General features: G+C 42.9%; 1 protein-coding gene across 1 annotated transcript; it reads right to left on the minus strand.

The window, feature by feature from the left end:
* Positions 1-2,903: 2,903 nt before the first annotated feature.
* Positions 2,904-14,890, minus strand: LOC101734388 (vomeronasal type-2 receptor 26). The gene is made up of 5 exons (XM_018089741.2): positions 14,809-14,890; positions 13,195-13,259; positions 11,921-12,154; positions 7,563-7,686; positions 2,904-4,390 (listed from the first exon to the last, which is right to left on the minus strand). The coding sequence occupies exons 1-5, from the start codon at positions 14,888-14,890 to the stop codon at positions 3,486-3,488; spliced, it is 1,410 nt and encodes a 469-aa protein (XP_017945230.2). The 3' UTR covers positions 2,904-3,485.
* Between the last annotated feature and the right edge of the window lie 201 nt (positions 14,891-15,091).

Raw genomic sequence — 15,091 nt, forward strand, 5'->3', positions numbered from 1 at the left:
TTTGGCAAAATCCAAATAGATGATATCTACTGCCCCCCCACTGTCCAGCTTCTTACTTACCTCATCATAAAAAGCAATTAAATTGGTCTGACATGACCTGTCCTTCATAAAGCCATGCTGATCCCTACCCATAATGCCATTCTCCACTACATAATTTTGAATGTGATCCCTTAACAAGCCTTCAAATAACTTGCCCACCACGGATGTCAGACTTACAGGCCTATAATTGCCAGGCTGAGATCTTACTCCCTGTATAAATATGGGAATGACATTGGCCTTCTTCCAATCCCTAGGTACCATACCTGATGAAAGAGAGTCTGAGAATATCAGAAACAAGGGCCACTGCAATTCTGCCCCTAGCTCTCTCAGTACCCGAGGGTGTATTCCATCTGGCCCAGGTGCCTTGTTTACATTTATCGTGTGTAACCCTTTAAGCACCATATCCTGTGCCAACCACTGTGTAGTTGGAGCTGAGGCAACAGTGCAGCTATTGGGTGGGACTTGGCCCACTGGCTCCCCTACTGTATACACAGAAGAAAAGAACTGGTTAAGCACATCTGCCTTTTCTGTATCCGCTGTAACCATATTGTTATTATAACTCAATGGGGCCACACCCTCAACCTGCATCTTTTTACTATTAATATACTTAAAAAACTTTTTGGGGTTAGTCTTGGCCTCGGCCACGATGCGCTCCTCATTTTCTATCTTTGCCTTCCGGATTGCTGTTTTACAACACTTGTTATAGTGTTTATAATCATTAAACGCAGCTACTGTCCCCTCTGACTTATATTTCTTAAAAGCTTTCCTTTTTTGTAATCTCGTGACACGTGCGAGTTGCGGCCATTTTGTGTCATAGAGCCTGCAGTCACACAGAGAGCCTACAGTGACATCTGGTGACAACATGCCTGGGGTTTCTACCAGAGGAGTGGCGCTACATCATGCACTTCTTCCTGCGCTCAGGGTATGACAGGCTGCCGCTGGGGCCCATAGGGATCCATGAGAGGAAGAGGGCTATCCTGCGCAGCCTGATAGTGAGGTTGCGAGACAGATTTGCCCTTGAAATGGACCTCCACCTGCTCCAGCGGATATGGTCGGACCTGAAGCGCAGGAATTTTGATCTGATTGCTGAAATAGCTGCAGGTATTTATTGTACTTTATTATGGTTTTACACAATACGTTAATTAAAAGATTTTGTAAGTAATTTGAACTAAAAGTACAAATGTAAGAAATGTATATTCTATATAAATTTATATACTTCTGGCATTCTGCACCCAGGCATCCGTGACCTGTTTGTGAGACGTGAGTGCCTGATGTTCTGAGTCTGCTATATATATATGTATATATGCATGTTTTCTCAAAAACACACAATAAAGTTCACAATAAAGAGGGAATGTTTAAATGTTAAAAATGTTGTGGCATTTTGAAAAAAAAAATACATATACACACATATATATACACATATATATACACATCTATTTTCAAATACATATGGATAAATGAGTTTAAAGCAGGGGGGAAGCAGCAGGGAGCGGCCCATAGTGTGAGTCATTTGGGGAAGGACCACGAATGGGCCACGAATAGGGGGAGGGGCCATTGGGGGTGTGGGAGGAGGGGGGCCCAAAAAATGTTTTGTGAGGGGCCCCATTATTTATGATGGTGGCCCTCTGTGTATGAATGTACTGTATATATATATATATGTATAATAGATTGAAATAACATCTTGCAATACTATCTCACAGAACTTCAGCTGGATGTAGCGTCTCTTCCCCCTTCCAGAGGCAAAAGCCTATGCCCCCCAGGCTGCAAAGGCCCCCGAGGCCCCCCTGGCTAAACCACCGGACTCTCCCCGGGCCCTGGAGTTCTCTCTCCAGGCCCCGGACTCTCCCCAGGCCCATTTTGCTCCCCTGGCTGAAGACTGGGAAGAGGCAAGTCCTCCGACCGAAGAAGTGGGGACCCAGACATCACCATCCCAGATTGACCTCACTCTTCGGTCCATACAGGAGGACCTTGCTTCCATGAAGGCCCAGTTGGCAAGAGTGGAGCAGAAAGTGAAAGTTTTTATAGTTTTATATTAAAAATTTTATAGTTCTAATAAAAGTTGTTTTATTTTTGTACTTTTGAACTGGTTAATGTCTAATTATTTTGCCTTGCTTGATATGGTATTCTATACTTTCATGTATATTTATGCAATGAGTGCACTTAGAGCGCAGCCCCAAACTTTCCAGCTGAAATTGCTCGTATGTATTGCCCCTGTTTTGGGGTGTTTGGGGTTAGGTGCACCCATGCATGTGGGGTATTGTTTTATTTTTGAGAACTTGTTGTTTCATATTTTACTTCATTTGAAAATTTTTATTGGAGATTTTTTTTCTCAAATTCACTTTTGTCTCTGTGACTTTGATGGCATTTCATAAAAATAATTGTTGAAAGTATTGTTGAATTTTGTAGTGATCTGTATGACGCCACCTGCATTTAGAGCAAAAATCTACCCCAGACCCAAAAACCTGGAGGTGTGTAGTTTATAAAAATACCTAACTTATGGAGGTCTTTCACTTCTATCATTAGATATACCATGTTAACATGGAGATGCGCTTATCGGTTTTGTTTCAATGTAAAATTGAAAAAATGTTGTTTTAATATTGGGGTGTCGTCTGGGCAAAAAACCTAAGCAAATGTATTGAGTGTCTCAAAATTGCTTGGCAGTAGATGTTGGCTTTTACGGCAAATTGGCTGGCAGAAATGCTATTTTATGTTACAAAATTGTGCACCCCCCTCCCCAAATTAAAAAGTTATAAATAAAGATTTAAAAAAAAAAAGAATACAAGGAAATTATGGTAAATAAACCCCCACAGAAATGATTCATACAGTCATTTAAATACTTCCATCATTTTATTTGTGATTCCTGGAACAGTCATTTCCAATATAGGTTTTTCCGTGGTCTCCATCTCATAATGTAGGAAGATCATGTGTTTTTCTAGTCTTACTTCACAGTATTCAGTAACCAGACACTGACAAACCTAAATACCCAAACAGAGGGCAAAATAATTGTGGAGCAAACTGACTTGAAGGAATTATAATAACAATAACAATAATGACACGGGCAAGTTTATCAATAAATGATTGTGTTTCCCAGTGAGGAGTCTCTTGGGGTTCTGCTCAGGGTGGAACAGGATAACGTAGCACTTGGAATTGAAAATACAGAATACAGAGGGATTGAAGGGAAAGGATGAAGGGGACAAGGAGGTGGAAGGCATCGAAACAATCAGGAGAATTCTATTGAGATTGACGTTACCAAGGAACATTCTGGAGAAGAATTACAGGTGTCCAAACTGATATCACCTCATAATAACCAGAATAGCGACAATTACAGGAAGGTTAGCAATAATTCACTGTAAGTCTATGAAGATTTTCATTCATCCAGGTCATGGTATATCTAGTATAAATAAATTTGAAGCAACTGGACTTGTTTAGTAATCATTGAAGACTTTTCACTGTAAGTGTTTCCCAGTAAGGCCCCGGCGGGTGTTCTGCTCAGGGCGGAAGAGGATAATGTAGCACTTGGGAATGAAGATACAGCCCAGCAGCCCTGCACTGGAAGCCAGGATAGCGAAGATCTCCACAGCCACCATGTATTTGCCCTTGGTGCTCAGGTACGCTGGGATGAAGGACACCCAAACACTGCAGAACACCAGCATGCTGAAAGTGATCAGCTGGGCCTCATTGAAACTGGCTGGTAACTTCCTAACCAGGAAAGCAACTATGAAACTTAATCCCGACAGGAACCCCATGTAACCAATCACAGTGTAGAATGCAGAGACAGAGCCTTCATTACATTGTAATATCATCTTCCCAGTGTAAGTGTGAGTGTCATAGTCTGGGAATGGTGGGGAGGAGATCAGCCAGACCAGGCATATCCCAACCTGGAGCAGAGAGCAGAGAAGGACCAGGCAGAGGGACACTCTTGTTCCCACCCATTTCTTTATCTTGCTTCCCGGCTTTGTGGCATTAAAGGCAATGACAACTGTGACAGTTTTAGCCAGGACACAAGAGACAGAAACTGTAAAGTTGATCCCAAATGTAACTTGTCTGAGCAGGCAGGTCACTTTCTGAGGGCGCCCAATGAACAAGAAGCAGCAGAGGAAGGACAGTGTGAGGGAGAGGAGGAGGGAGTAGCTCAGGGTTTGGTTATTGGCCTTGACCACAGGAGTTTTGTGATATTTCATGAAAATCAGAAAAACTAAAATGACAGTAAGAGAGGAGAGAACCGAGACTGCAGCCAGAGACTGTCCCAAGGGATCCTCATATGAAAGAAATTCTGTTATTTTCTGGATGCAAATAGTTCTCTTGTCATTGGGCCACTGATCTTCTGGGCATTGAATACACATTTCCATATCTGTGGGATATTGGAGAGGATTATTAAATGCTATGATGAGACAACAGGGAGTAAAGTACATGTAGGGACCCATAGGGTTAAGTGCCCTATGGCTTCATATCCCTTTCCTTATCTGTACTGTTATAGGGCAGAGCCCTCTACACTCAGGTTACAGTTCTTAAGCTATCCCTAATAGGTTTAGCCAGGTTAACCAGTCCCCTTGCAGACTATATAGTGTCTTGCAAGGAGGGGTGTCATCCTCTTTGGCTGCCGTTGTCTCAGGCATCAGACCCCTGAGCCTGGAGGCACACAGCCCCATAATCTACCATCTAAAGTCGGGGACAGGGCACCGTAAATGAGCATTAGCCAGCACAGCAAGAATCTTTCATAGCACTCTCTAGGAGAAGTGAGCATAGTCAGCTTAGCTAGAAAGGGCAGCCATTAGCCCCATCAAAGGAGTTGTTAAAGGGTTTAGCCTACCCCGGCTCTGTTTGCCTTTCTGAAGGGACCGGTTTAGACACAGGATTCAGGAAGGTACTTTGCCCCTGGACCATAGTCAGCTGGAAGTATTCCCTACAGTAAGGGTATTCATCTCAGGTATTCAGCTAATACTCTGCACCTCTCCATATTGGGTTACACTGTTCCTAAGGGTCACAACAGTTACTCTCTACTGTGATCATCTATACCTGCTGTGTCTGTGAGTATAATACCCTGTTGCACTATTCTACCATTGTCTTGGACAATAAAGTATTATCCAGTTATTCTGCAAGAGCTCCTGGCGTCCTATTGCTTTAATCTATTGCACAACACCAGTGTGAGTTGTAGTTCTACTACACCATCTAGCCCCAGCCATAGCTCCCACTTAGCGGAGGCCCACTCCTAAGTATTAAGGTCGCATGTAACACATGCTCTACAGCACACTACTAGCCTGGGTTTGCCATATCTAAGCCAAGTGTTGCATACATATTCTTTTGACTTCTGTTAAAAAACAGTACAAATTGAATAAGATGTGATAATGGGGCAAACAATTACCTTCTCTTAAATTATCAGGATTATTCATCCACCAGGTCATCTATTCCATTGCCACATTTGCCATATGGGTCTCAGTGCTGTGAATGTTTGGGTCAGATGTATGTAACACTTGTTTGGCTTAGATATGGCAAACCCAGGCTAGTAATGTGCTGTAGAGCATGTGTTACATGCAACCTTAATACTTAGGAGTGGGCCTCCGCTAAGTGGGAGATAGATAATGGAGCTGAGGGTGTTGTTGAACTACAACTAGCTGAAGTAGTGTGGTGCAATAGATATAAATGGACACCAGAGGACTCTTATGATAAACTATAATACAACTTTGTTGTCCAAGACACAGATGGTATCAGGGTATTATACTCACAGAAACAGCAGATATAGATTGGGTCACAGTGATAAACAGCAGTTGTGACCTATAGGAACAGCACAGCCCAACATGGAGAAGTGCAGAGAAATAGCTGTGAGCCCAGGATGGCTGCCCTTTACTGGAACAGATCCCCTCCAGCCAACTGTGGTTCAGGGGTAAGTACTGCCTGAATCCTGTGTCTTAACTGTGGTCCCTACAGCAAGGCATACAGAGCCTGGGTTAGACTAAACCCTTAAAGTCTCCTTTGTTGGGGCTAATGGCTGCCCTTTCTAGCTAGACTGACTATGCTCACTTCTCTTAGAGAGTGCTATGAAATAGAGCTGACTGTGCTGGCTTGTTCTCATTCACGGGGCCCTGTCCCCCACTTCAGAAATAGATGTTTCTCCTTACTGGGTCCTTGTGCCTCCAGGCTCAATGGACTGATGCCTGAGACAACAGCAGCCAGAGAGGAAGACACTCCTCCCTGCAAGACACTATATAGTCTCCAAGGGGAGCGGTCAACCTGGCTAAACCTATTAGGGATAGCTTAAGAACTGTAACCTGAGTGTAGAGGGCTCTGCCCTATAACAGTACAGATAAGAAAGATAGGGATATGAAACCATAGGGCACTTAACCCTTTGGGTCCCTACATGTAGAACAGCTGTAGCATCAACAATGAGCTACTGAACCTCTAACACTAGCAAGGGGACAATGTGAGACAGCTAGGGACAGGAGGCATGTAGGGTCCTTGTACCAGATTGCACTATCCACCTTCCTAATTACTGAATCCCCTAAAACTACAACCTTCTTTTTCTTCCTAACATACCTTCCCCCCCTGTACTAGAGAAGCTGCCCCAGGGGGCTCTGAGAGTCAGCCTGCTCCATACCTGCTCAAAGCCTTCCACCCCCGTATCTTCACTCTAAATGGTGAATCTGTTGCTTTGGACAAGCTGTGGAGCAACCACCCTGCCCTTCTCTCCCCTGCCCCCTTCTATCTGTAACAAACCTATCTGCTTCATTTTCCCAACTTTTCCAACCCCAACCCCACTTCTCTGGCCGCAGTCAGTACCTTCCCAGTGGGCAGTATATCTGTCCCCATGCTTTCAGCTCCCCTCAATAATGCTAAAGGCCACCTCAGATTCTGCAATTCAGCTTCCAAAATGAAAACCAACTGCTGCCTCCCAAGTACAATTCCTACCTAGCACCTTTCACACAACCAGATGGATTTACTAGCAGGAGACAGTGAAGTAGGAGATCCTTGTGACCCCCAGTAAAGTGTACTAAGGAACTAAGAGAATAGCCAGTCTCTCTATAAAGAGAAAAGTCGAGGGCAATTATATTATATTTTGGCAAATGTTTAGTGCTTTAGATTAAAGGGTGCGCAGGTCATCCAGAAATGTTCTATACCAGTGGTTTAAGCCTCATAGCATGTTCTACAGGGACACTATCATGTTCCGATCATTTATGTGGATAGCCGGGTACAGGGTCATCTACTGACCTTAATGCTAGGGCCCCAGCGCTCCCCGAATTAGTGATGATCTGTTTGGCAAATGGATAGTCTATTCCCCACTGTTATGAGTGATGTTGGTTTCCAGAATCCAAATAGCATTATACCAAGATGCTCTGCAAATCCCACACAGTTCTCCCATTACAGAGAATCGCCCAGCTACCCCACTGTACCCCAATTTAACATTAGTCAGCAGTTCCTAATTTGCCCCAAAACTACTACAAGATGGCAAATACATTACTAGAGTTAATATTTTATTGAAGTAAAACATTGGTTATTGGCCCCCCTGATGGGATTGGTGGGGAACTGACCTGTTGTGTTGGAGATGTGTCCCTCTGCGCAGGGCACACAGTCATAACAGCAGGAAAACTCTACTTCCCGGGAAACTTTTTGGTACCCTGGGATACAGCTGTCAATGCACACGGATTGAGGAGTCTGAAACCAAACACCATAACAGCAGTTACAGAAGTCGTAATTCCTTCCTTATCCTGGGGAATAATAATAACATAGGGATATTGTGAGATAGACAGTGCCGCAAAGCTAAACTGTAGGGGAGCTGCTCCTGCCCAACCTCACACAGCCGACAAAAGTCCTTGGAGGGGAGGAGACACTAAGTCGTTTTTTGCACAAAATATCAAGTTTATAATATATTGATATGGGAGAGTACAGAGTACATTTTTGTATGTATTTGTGGAGATTTGTGGTGCTTGTAAAACTATAATCTGTCTGTAATGTGTGCTAAAGTCTGCTACATTGGTTTTAATGCAAGTGTTCACATGGGCTGAGAGATCTCTTCTGGGTGAATGGTAAATTTCCTATCTTCTATTTTTCCTTCTATTAGTCTGGTCCCTAATGCCCTTTTCTGTCTTTACTCTGAATCTGTCAGTACCTGTGAGACCTGCATGTAACTAGTTGGTTTGTGTTAGAAACCTCACATGGATTTTTGTGTTATATTTAAATATACAAGATAAATACTAAACAATATGCATGTATTGGAAAAGTAATGCATTTGTTAGATGTATTGCTATCAAGGCATTTGAAATACTTAATTTCAAGTGCAGCCTTAAACTTACAAGTATTCCCATAGCTCTGATCCAGCCGGGTGTGGGGGCTGCACCTCTGAGAGGCGGGGCAGCAGCACTTCCTGGAATTTAAAGGGAATATTGCAGTGCATTGTGGGAGCTCTGACCCCTATAAAAGGCTGGAGGGCTCTGCAAGCACTGGGGTCATTGTAAAGTGTAAATGGGAAGAGCTGCTGTATGTTGTGAATAGCAGGGTTTTGTTTTATTTTTCTTTTTGGTAACAAAGTCTGCTTTAGTTTGCAAGTCTCTGATATATGTGTAAATAAGAGCCTTGCTTACTTTGTTTATTTTTCATGGAGGTCTTGTGAAATAATATAAACCTCTGATTTTTACATCAAGACAAGAATTTTCTTTGTGAAAAATTCCCCAGGCCTCACATATGGTGTCAGAAAGGGTGGGATTAATGAAGAGTATTGCTCCAAATACTTCTACTTAAAGAAACTGAAGTTATGTACAAGACCCGTTCGTGGTCTACCACTAAGCAAAAAGTTGCCTCCCCTGCAAAGCGACCGGCTGGAGCCAAAGGGGTTGTGAGCCAAGGTGCCAGGCCTAAAGTAAAGCAGACTTAATGGCAAGTGAAGCAGCTGATAATTCTAGGAAGATGCAAACTTCTCTTCATTTGCACGAGGGAGGAACTGATTCAGGGAATTTTCCAAGGAAAATAAAAACTGGTGTTTCTGGTGCAGCAGACAAAACTGACCCTGCACTTCCAGAAAAGACTTTATCTGAAAGTATTACTGAGCTGATGAGATGGCTGGCAGTGCTGCAGGTTGAAGCTGAGAGGAGACATCATGAGAAAAAGATGGTGTATCAGAATAACTGCACAGACAGGATGAACGCTGGAAAGATTTGATCCAGATGCCTGAGCAACCTGTAGTTCCTCCTCCTCCTCCACAGGGAGCAGTGTCTCTTAGGAAAGACCCAAAGCTGACAAAAATGACTCAAGAGGATGACATTGAGGCCTACCTTATAACATTTGAGAGGATAGCACACTTGTAAATTGCCAAAAGAACAGTGGGTAATAAGGCTTGCTCCATACCTCACAGGTCAAGCCCAAATGGCCTGCAGTAATATGGAGATCCATGAATCTGGGCAATATGATCTGGTGAAGGAGGCAATTCTAAGACGTTATAATATCAGTCAAGAGACTTACAGACAGAGATTCCGTCAATTAAAATACTACGTTGCTGAAGTCTTCACTCATCTCACAGACCTGTATAAAAAATGGATGAAGCCAGAATTGAAAACCCACCAGCAAATTACAGAGACAATTGTAATGGAACAATTTATTAAGATTCTGCCGGAGGATGTAAGCTCATGGGTGCAGAAACACAGACCAAATATAGCTGAGAAAGCTATTTTATTGGCTGAGGACTATTTACTAGCCAAGAAAGATGCTGGTAGACACACAAGGAGGTTCCAGCAATCACAAGTACAAAGTGAAATGGCTAAGCAGGAGACTAAGCCACCAGCAAAATCAGATCCAAGCGGAACAGTGTGCTTTGAATGCCATAAAAGAGGGCACATAGCTACATTCTGTCTCAGGAAAAGTAGAAAGACTTCAACATATGAATCTCTCATGACTATACCATGTGGTACTACTGAATGGACACACTGTAAATGACTTGTTGGATACTGGCAGTAAACTCAGCTTGGTAAAGGCTGATATGGTCCCTCAAAACAAAGAGTGTCCAAGAATTCCAATCACTTGTATACATGGGGAAACAAAAACATACACATTGATTTACACATTGATTTACAAGTTCAGGAAAAGACCAGTAGAAGCTGCTGTTGTTCCTACAAGTTCCAGTAATACTTGGGAGAACCACTCCTGGGTTTAAGGACTTATTGAAAGTTGAGGGACAGCTGTAAGCCGTGACAACCAGATCACAAGCAAAAAAGGAAGACGATGCCAGAGAACAGGATGCCTTGGGGCATATTATTCCTTTTCATGAAGATATTGTGGTGTTATCCTCCCCAAAAAGACAGACTTTACCAACACAGCAGGTGAATGTCCAAAGGAAGAGACTTGTGATGCATCCTGGTGAGGATAAAGGTGACTATATTAGTACAGGACTATGGGACACTGATATTGCCTTAGAACAAAAGCAAGATGCTGGTTTAATGTCTTTATCAGAAGGGTTTAAATGGGAAGGGACTTGTGCAACATTATTATATAGTCCAAGATGAAAAACTGTAGAGAAAATGTGTCCATCCCAAGACAGGAGAGCATGTAGAACAGTTGGTGGTACCTAAAAAGTTTAGAGAACAGAGAACTTTGCTCATAATGTCATTTAGGTTACAAAAAACCTTAATTCTTTATCGGTTCTACTGGCCAGGAGTCTATGACCATGTTATAGCTCACTGTCGTTCTTGTCCAGAATGCCAGTACACGGCTTCTGTTCCCAATTATAGATGAGCCATTTAATACTATTGCCATGGATATAATTAGTCCACTGGAAAAAAAGCTCAAAAGGTAACCGTTTTATTCTTACAATAGTGGATTATTGTACAAGGTATCCCGAGGCAAAACCAATGAGAACAGTTACAGATGAAGGGGTTGCTGAAGAGGTTTTGAATGTTTTTAGTAGAGTCGGGCTGCCAAAACATATTAAAGACTACAAGATGGCCTTGTAGAAAGGTATAATCAGACTTTAAAGAAGATGCTTAAGAAATTTGTTCATAATGATCCAAAACAATGGGATAAATGGTTGCCATTTCTCTTATCAGTGCATATCAAGAAGTGCCACAAGAGACAACAGGTTTTAGTCCTTTGAACTCTTATATGGTAGACGTCCCAGAGGTCTCCTAGATGTTATAAGAGAAGTATGGGAAGGTAAACCTGGTCATCAGAAAAATGTTGTTGATTATGTATTACAAATGAGGGAAAGGTTACAAATGTTGATTAAAGTAGCACATGACAATGTTGAGAAGGTGAAAACAAATCAATTTGCTAAAGGGCTGGTTTGAACCTAACTTTAAAACAGGGAGAAATATTAGAAATTATATTGTCTCAGAGTCTACAGAGGATATGTCTGAACAGATTTATGACCTTTTAAATAGTCAGGCTGAATGGAAGGATTTAAAAATTAACCCTGAGTTAACTAAAGAAGAGCAGGGGAACTTAAAAGAATTGATTAAGTCCTATGCTCATGTGTTTGAAAGTAAACCTGGGCTTGTGTTTCTAGTATGTCATCAGATAGATACTGGGACTCATGCTCCAATTAGACAAAAGCCATATCGAATACCTGAATAATTTCAGAAAACAGCTGAAAATGAAGTTTATGAAATGCTAAAATTGGGAGTTATTGAACCTTCCAAAAGTCCTTGGTGTTCACCAGTAGTGATGGTTGGGAAAAAAGATGGGATTTTGCATTGACTTCCGTAAAATTAATGCAATCTCCAGTTTTGATAGTTACCCAATGCCACGCATAGATGATCTCATTGACCAATTGGGGGAGCAGTGTTCATAACTACCTTAGTTCTATCAAAAGGGTATTGGCAGATCCCTCTGGAAGTCAAATCTAAAGAGAAAAATGCTTTCATAATGCCTAGTGGTTTGTATCATTTAAAACAATGCCATTTACCTCTGTAAAATGTGGGTGCCACAAGATGGCGCTGTCACTGACAATCAGCTGGTCGGGGGCCACAGTGCTGAAGCTTCCCACTTTAATCACATTCAGTAGCCTGTCTCTCTGATCAGGGAACATAACTAAGTTTGTGAGGTCATATTGTCCCGGGGCTTCTCCTTCCTCATTGATATAAATCTCTTCTTGGGATGATGAAGATGGAAAATGAACGTTTCTCAGCAAGTGATTCAGCTGAGGGGAAATCACATCATTATTTTATGGAGAGGGTTGAAGCTGCTGGAGAATGTGAGGAGAAAGACCTCAGCAAGAAGACTAATCCATAAGGTTATCAAGGCCTTTTGGGGATAAGCAACCTTGGGAATGTCCCCTAGTGTTAGGGGCAGGGCACTAGTGCCAGGGAATTCCACTCATCTGTGTAGCCCCCTGCTGTATACTTCTATATACTCTATTATATGGCAGCCCCCTATTAATGGTAATTCTGCAATTCATCTTGTCTCTGCTATGCCAATATCTTTTTGCCTGTTAGGCCTACCTAGATTTAGTACTCGATGTCCCAAACACACGTGTCCCACCCCTCAGTGAGCAAAAGATATTATTACAGCCCCAAAACTTGGTTCTGGTACCAGTAAGGCTAATGCCACACAAAGCGAATGGCGTATATTTTCGACAACCTGAAAAACGATAGCTCAGAATACAGCCATACGCTCCTCCTACCTGTGCCTGCACCCAAATGAATTGAATACGCTCGGGTGCAGGCACATGTAGCCGATATCCGCATAAAAACCCAAGACTTTGATTTTTCTCGCACATGGAGCATATTTTCGGCTTGCTGCGCTACGTGTGACATTAGACTCAATCTCTGCCCCCTCCAACACAGCCTGCTGGCTTTGATCCCTAATTAACTAATTAAATAGTCAATCGGGGCCTGGTTTTCCAAATTGGAAAGGGGCGGCACTAGTGTCAGGGGCGGGGCTCTAATGCTAACATGTGCTAAGTGCTGGTGAAATCATCATTTTTATGGGAAAAAAGAACATCCCATATCTCCCTTTAGACTTGAGGAATTGAACTTCTTTTCAAAGAAGAGGGAAACCCTGCCAGGTGATGCTCTTTTCTTGAAGTCAAATTAACTATGTCACCAAATGAAAAAGCCACCAAACTAAAAGAGTATAAGCATGATAACAAAATACTGGGCAGCTTGTGCAAATGTCAGCTTCGCTGGTAGAAAAATAATTAATGCTACTAGAGGATTGTAACAGAAGCCAATATCCCACCTTCCATGGGTTCAGTTCCCTCTCCAGTCGGGCTTTCTCTGTAGGAGCCCCATGAGAAGTCTTCTCTGAGAGCAATACATGTAGAGCCTGGGCCAACAAATACACAGCCTTGTACACACTGTAGGGCACTCTGAGATCCAGCTGTCTAAAGTGGAGGAGTGATGCAAGGGTCTCATTTCCAAGATAGCCACAACTCCTATTCAGTGTTTTTTGTTCCATTAGAGAATTACTACATCTAAACCGATTGTACCATATCCAGTTAATGTAGGGATCTGCTGGATACTGCGCAGGGTTTGCACTGAGAAAGAAACCATGAAATCCGGCAATTTCACCAGCAGATACCAGAAAAGTCAAACTTCCATTCAAGATTTCTGCAATATCATTATATAAAATATCAGCATATAAATATGTGATTGACAAAATCCATATTCTTCTTAAGCTAGAATTTCCATGTATAAAGGCCAATACTGCCATTAGCTTATCTTTGGAAACACTGATTATGATAACTCTGGCAGTTGATCGTAGGATTGTATGTTCCCAGTCGGTTGTTGCTTCCCATTCATCCCAAGCAAATTTATAAGAAAATTCCACACATATCCCATTGCTTGTAATCAGCTCTGTTAGTTCTCTCTTTACATAATCACTCTTGTTGTCTTCTATCATGATTCCCACCCAGGTCCAACCAAAGTGCTTCAGCAGCTGAATGAGAGCTTGATGGAAATATCCTTCATTAGGGACCATTCGGTAGACGTATGGGAACCTCCATCTGTCAGTGAAAGTTACATCTGTGGCTCCGTAGCTGATCTGAAATATTAAAGTTAAGTTGGTTTTCCTCCATCACAAAATTCCGCCAGATTGCTGATCTGGATCATACCTGCTATGAGTGCCGGGAGACCAACATGCACTCTTACCTGCAGGCGTGCAGCCCATACCAGATTATCTTGGGCCAACATGGAGACCTCTCATGTACTATAAACACTCCTCCTTGAGGTCCAGGAGCCTCAGAAAGCCCATCTGTCCCAGTGTAACATCCTGCCTGAAATTAAACCAGTGACCTGCAGGCTGCTGTGTGGTATCGTTTACCACTGCTCTAAGGTCCTGGCACCCCTGTATATTCATATAGGTATGGTTAGTTTCACCTGTTTTAAATCTGGTCACAGGTGCTCTATGTTAACAACCAGCCTGCCTACATAACCCTCTGCTCTGCACTCAGTCATTGCCCGTTATAGGTCTTTCCACCAAAGTTCCTGGCTGTGCTGCTATTCTGTGTATTTGGTGCCGATCCTTGCCTGTATCCCGACTTTGAGTAAACTCCGCCTGGACTGACCCTTTGCCTGTTTGACTTCTCTTCTGGATCCTGATTCTGTATTGCGCTACTGTTCTGGTTTTGACCTGGCCTGCCTGACTCTGACTCTGATTCTTATAAGCTCCCTTGGTCCTCTTCAAACGATCTGGTTCCCTTGCTCACCCAGAACCTTTGCCCTGGTCCTCTCACTTTAAGACCTGGTGGCACCTGAGTAGTGGAGGGTTCCACCCGAAGGGAAAGGTGGCTGTTATAGGCAGAAGTGTGAGCTGTTACCGGGACCTTGGCAATTGCATTGGGTTTTGGGTTACCGATCGTGACACCCAGACTCTTCCTTTCATCTGGATGCACTCCAAGGCCCTCATGCTGCTGCTTCATTGCCTCCTTCCCCATGTCCGGTTGTTCCTCCTGTTGTGGCACAGTCTTCAGAACCAAAGATTCCTGCACCTATCCATTACCCAGGCGATCCTGATGTATGTCGGGGATTCCTCAACCAGTGCCTTATTCAGTTCAAACTCAGAAATTTCCCATGGAGAAGTCTAAGGTGGCTTACATTATTGCCTTACTTTACGGCAAAGCTCTTGCCTGGACGTC

This window comes from Xenopus tropicalis, chromosome 2, assembly GCF_000004195.4.
Source record: "Xenopus tropicalis strain Nigerian chromosome 2, UCB_Xtro_10.0, whole genome shotgun sequence".
NCBI lineage: Eukaryota > Metazoa > Chordata > Amphibia > Anura > Pipidae > Xenopus > Xenopus tropicalis.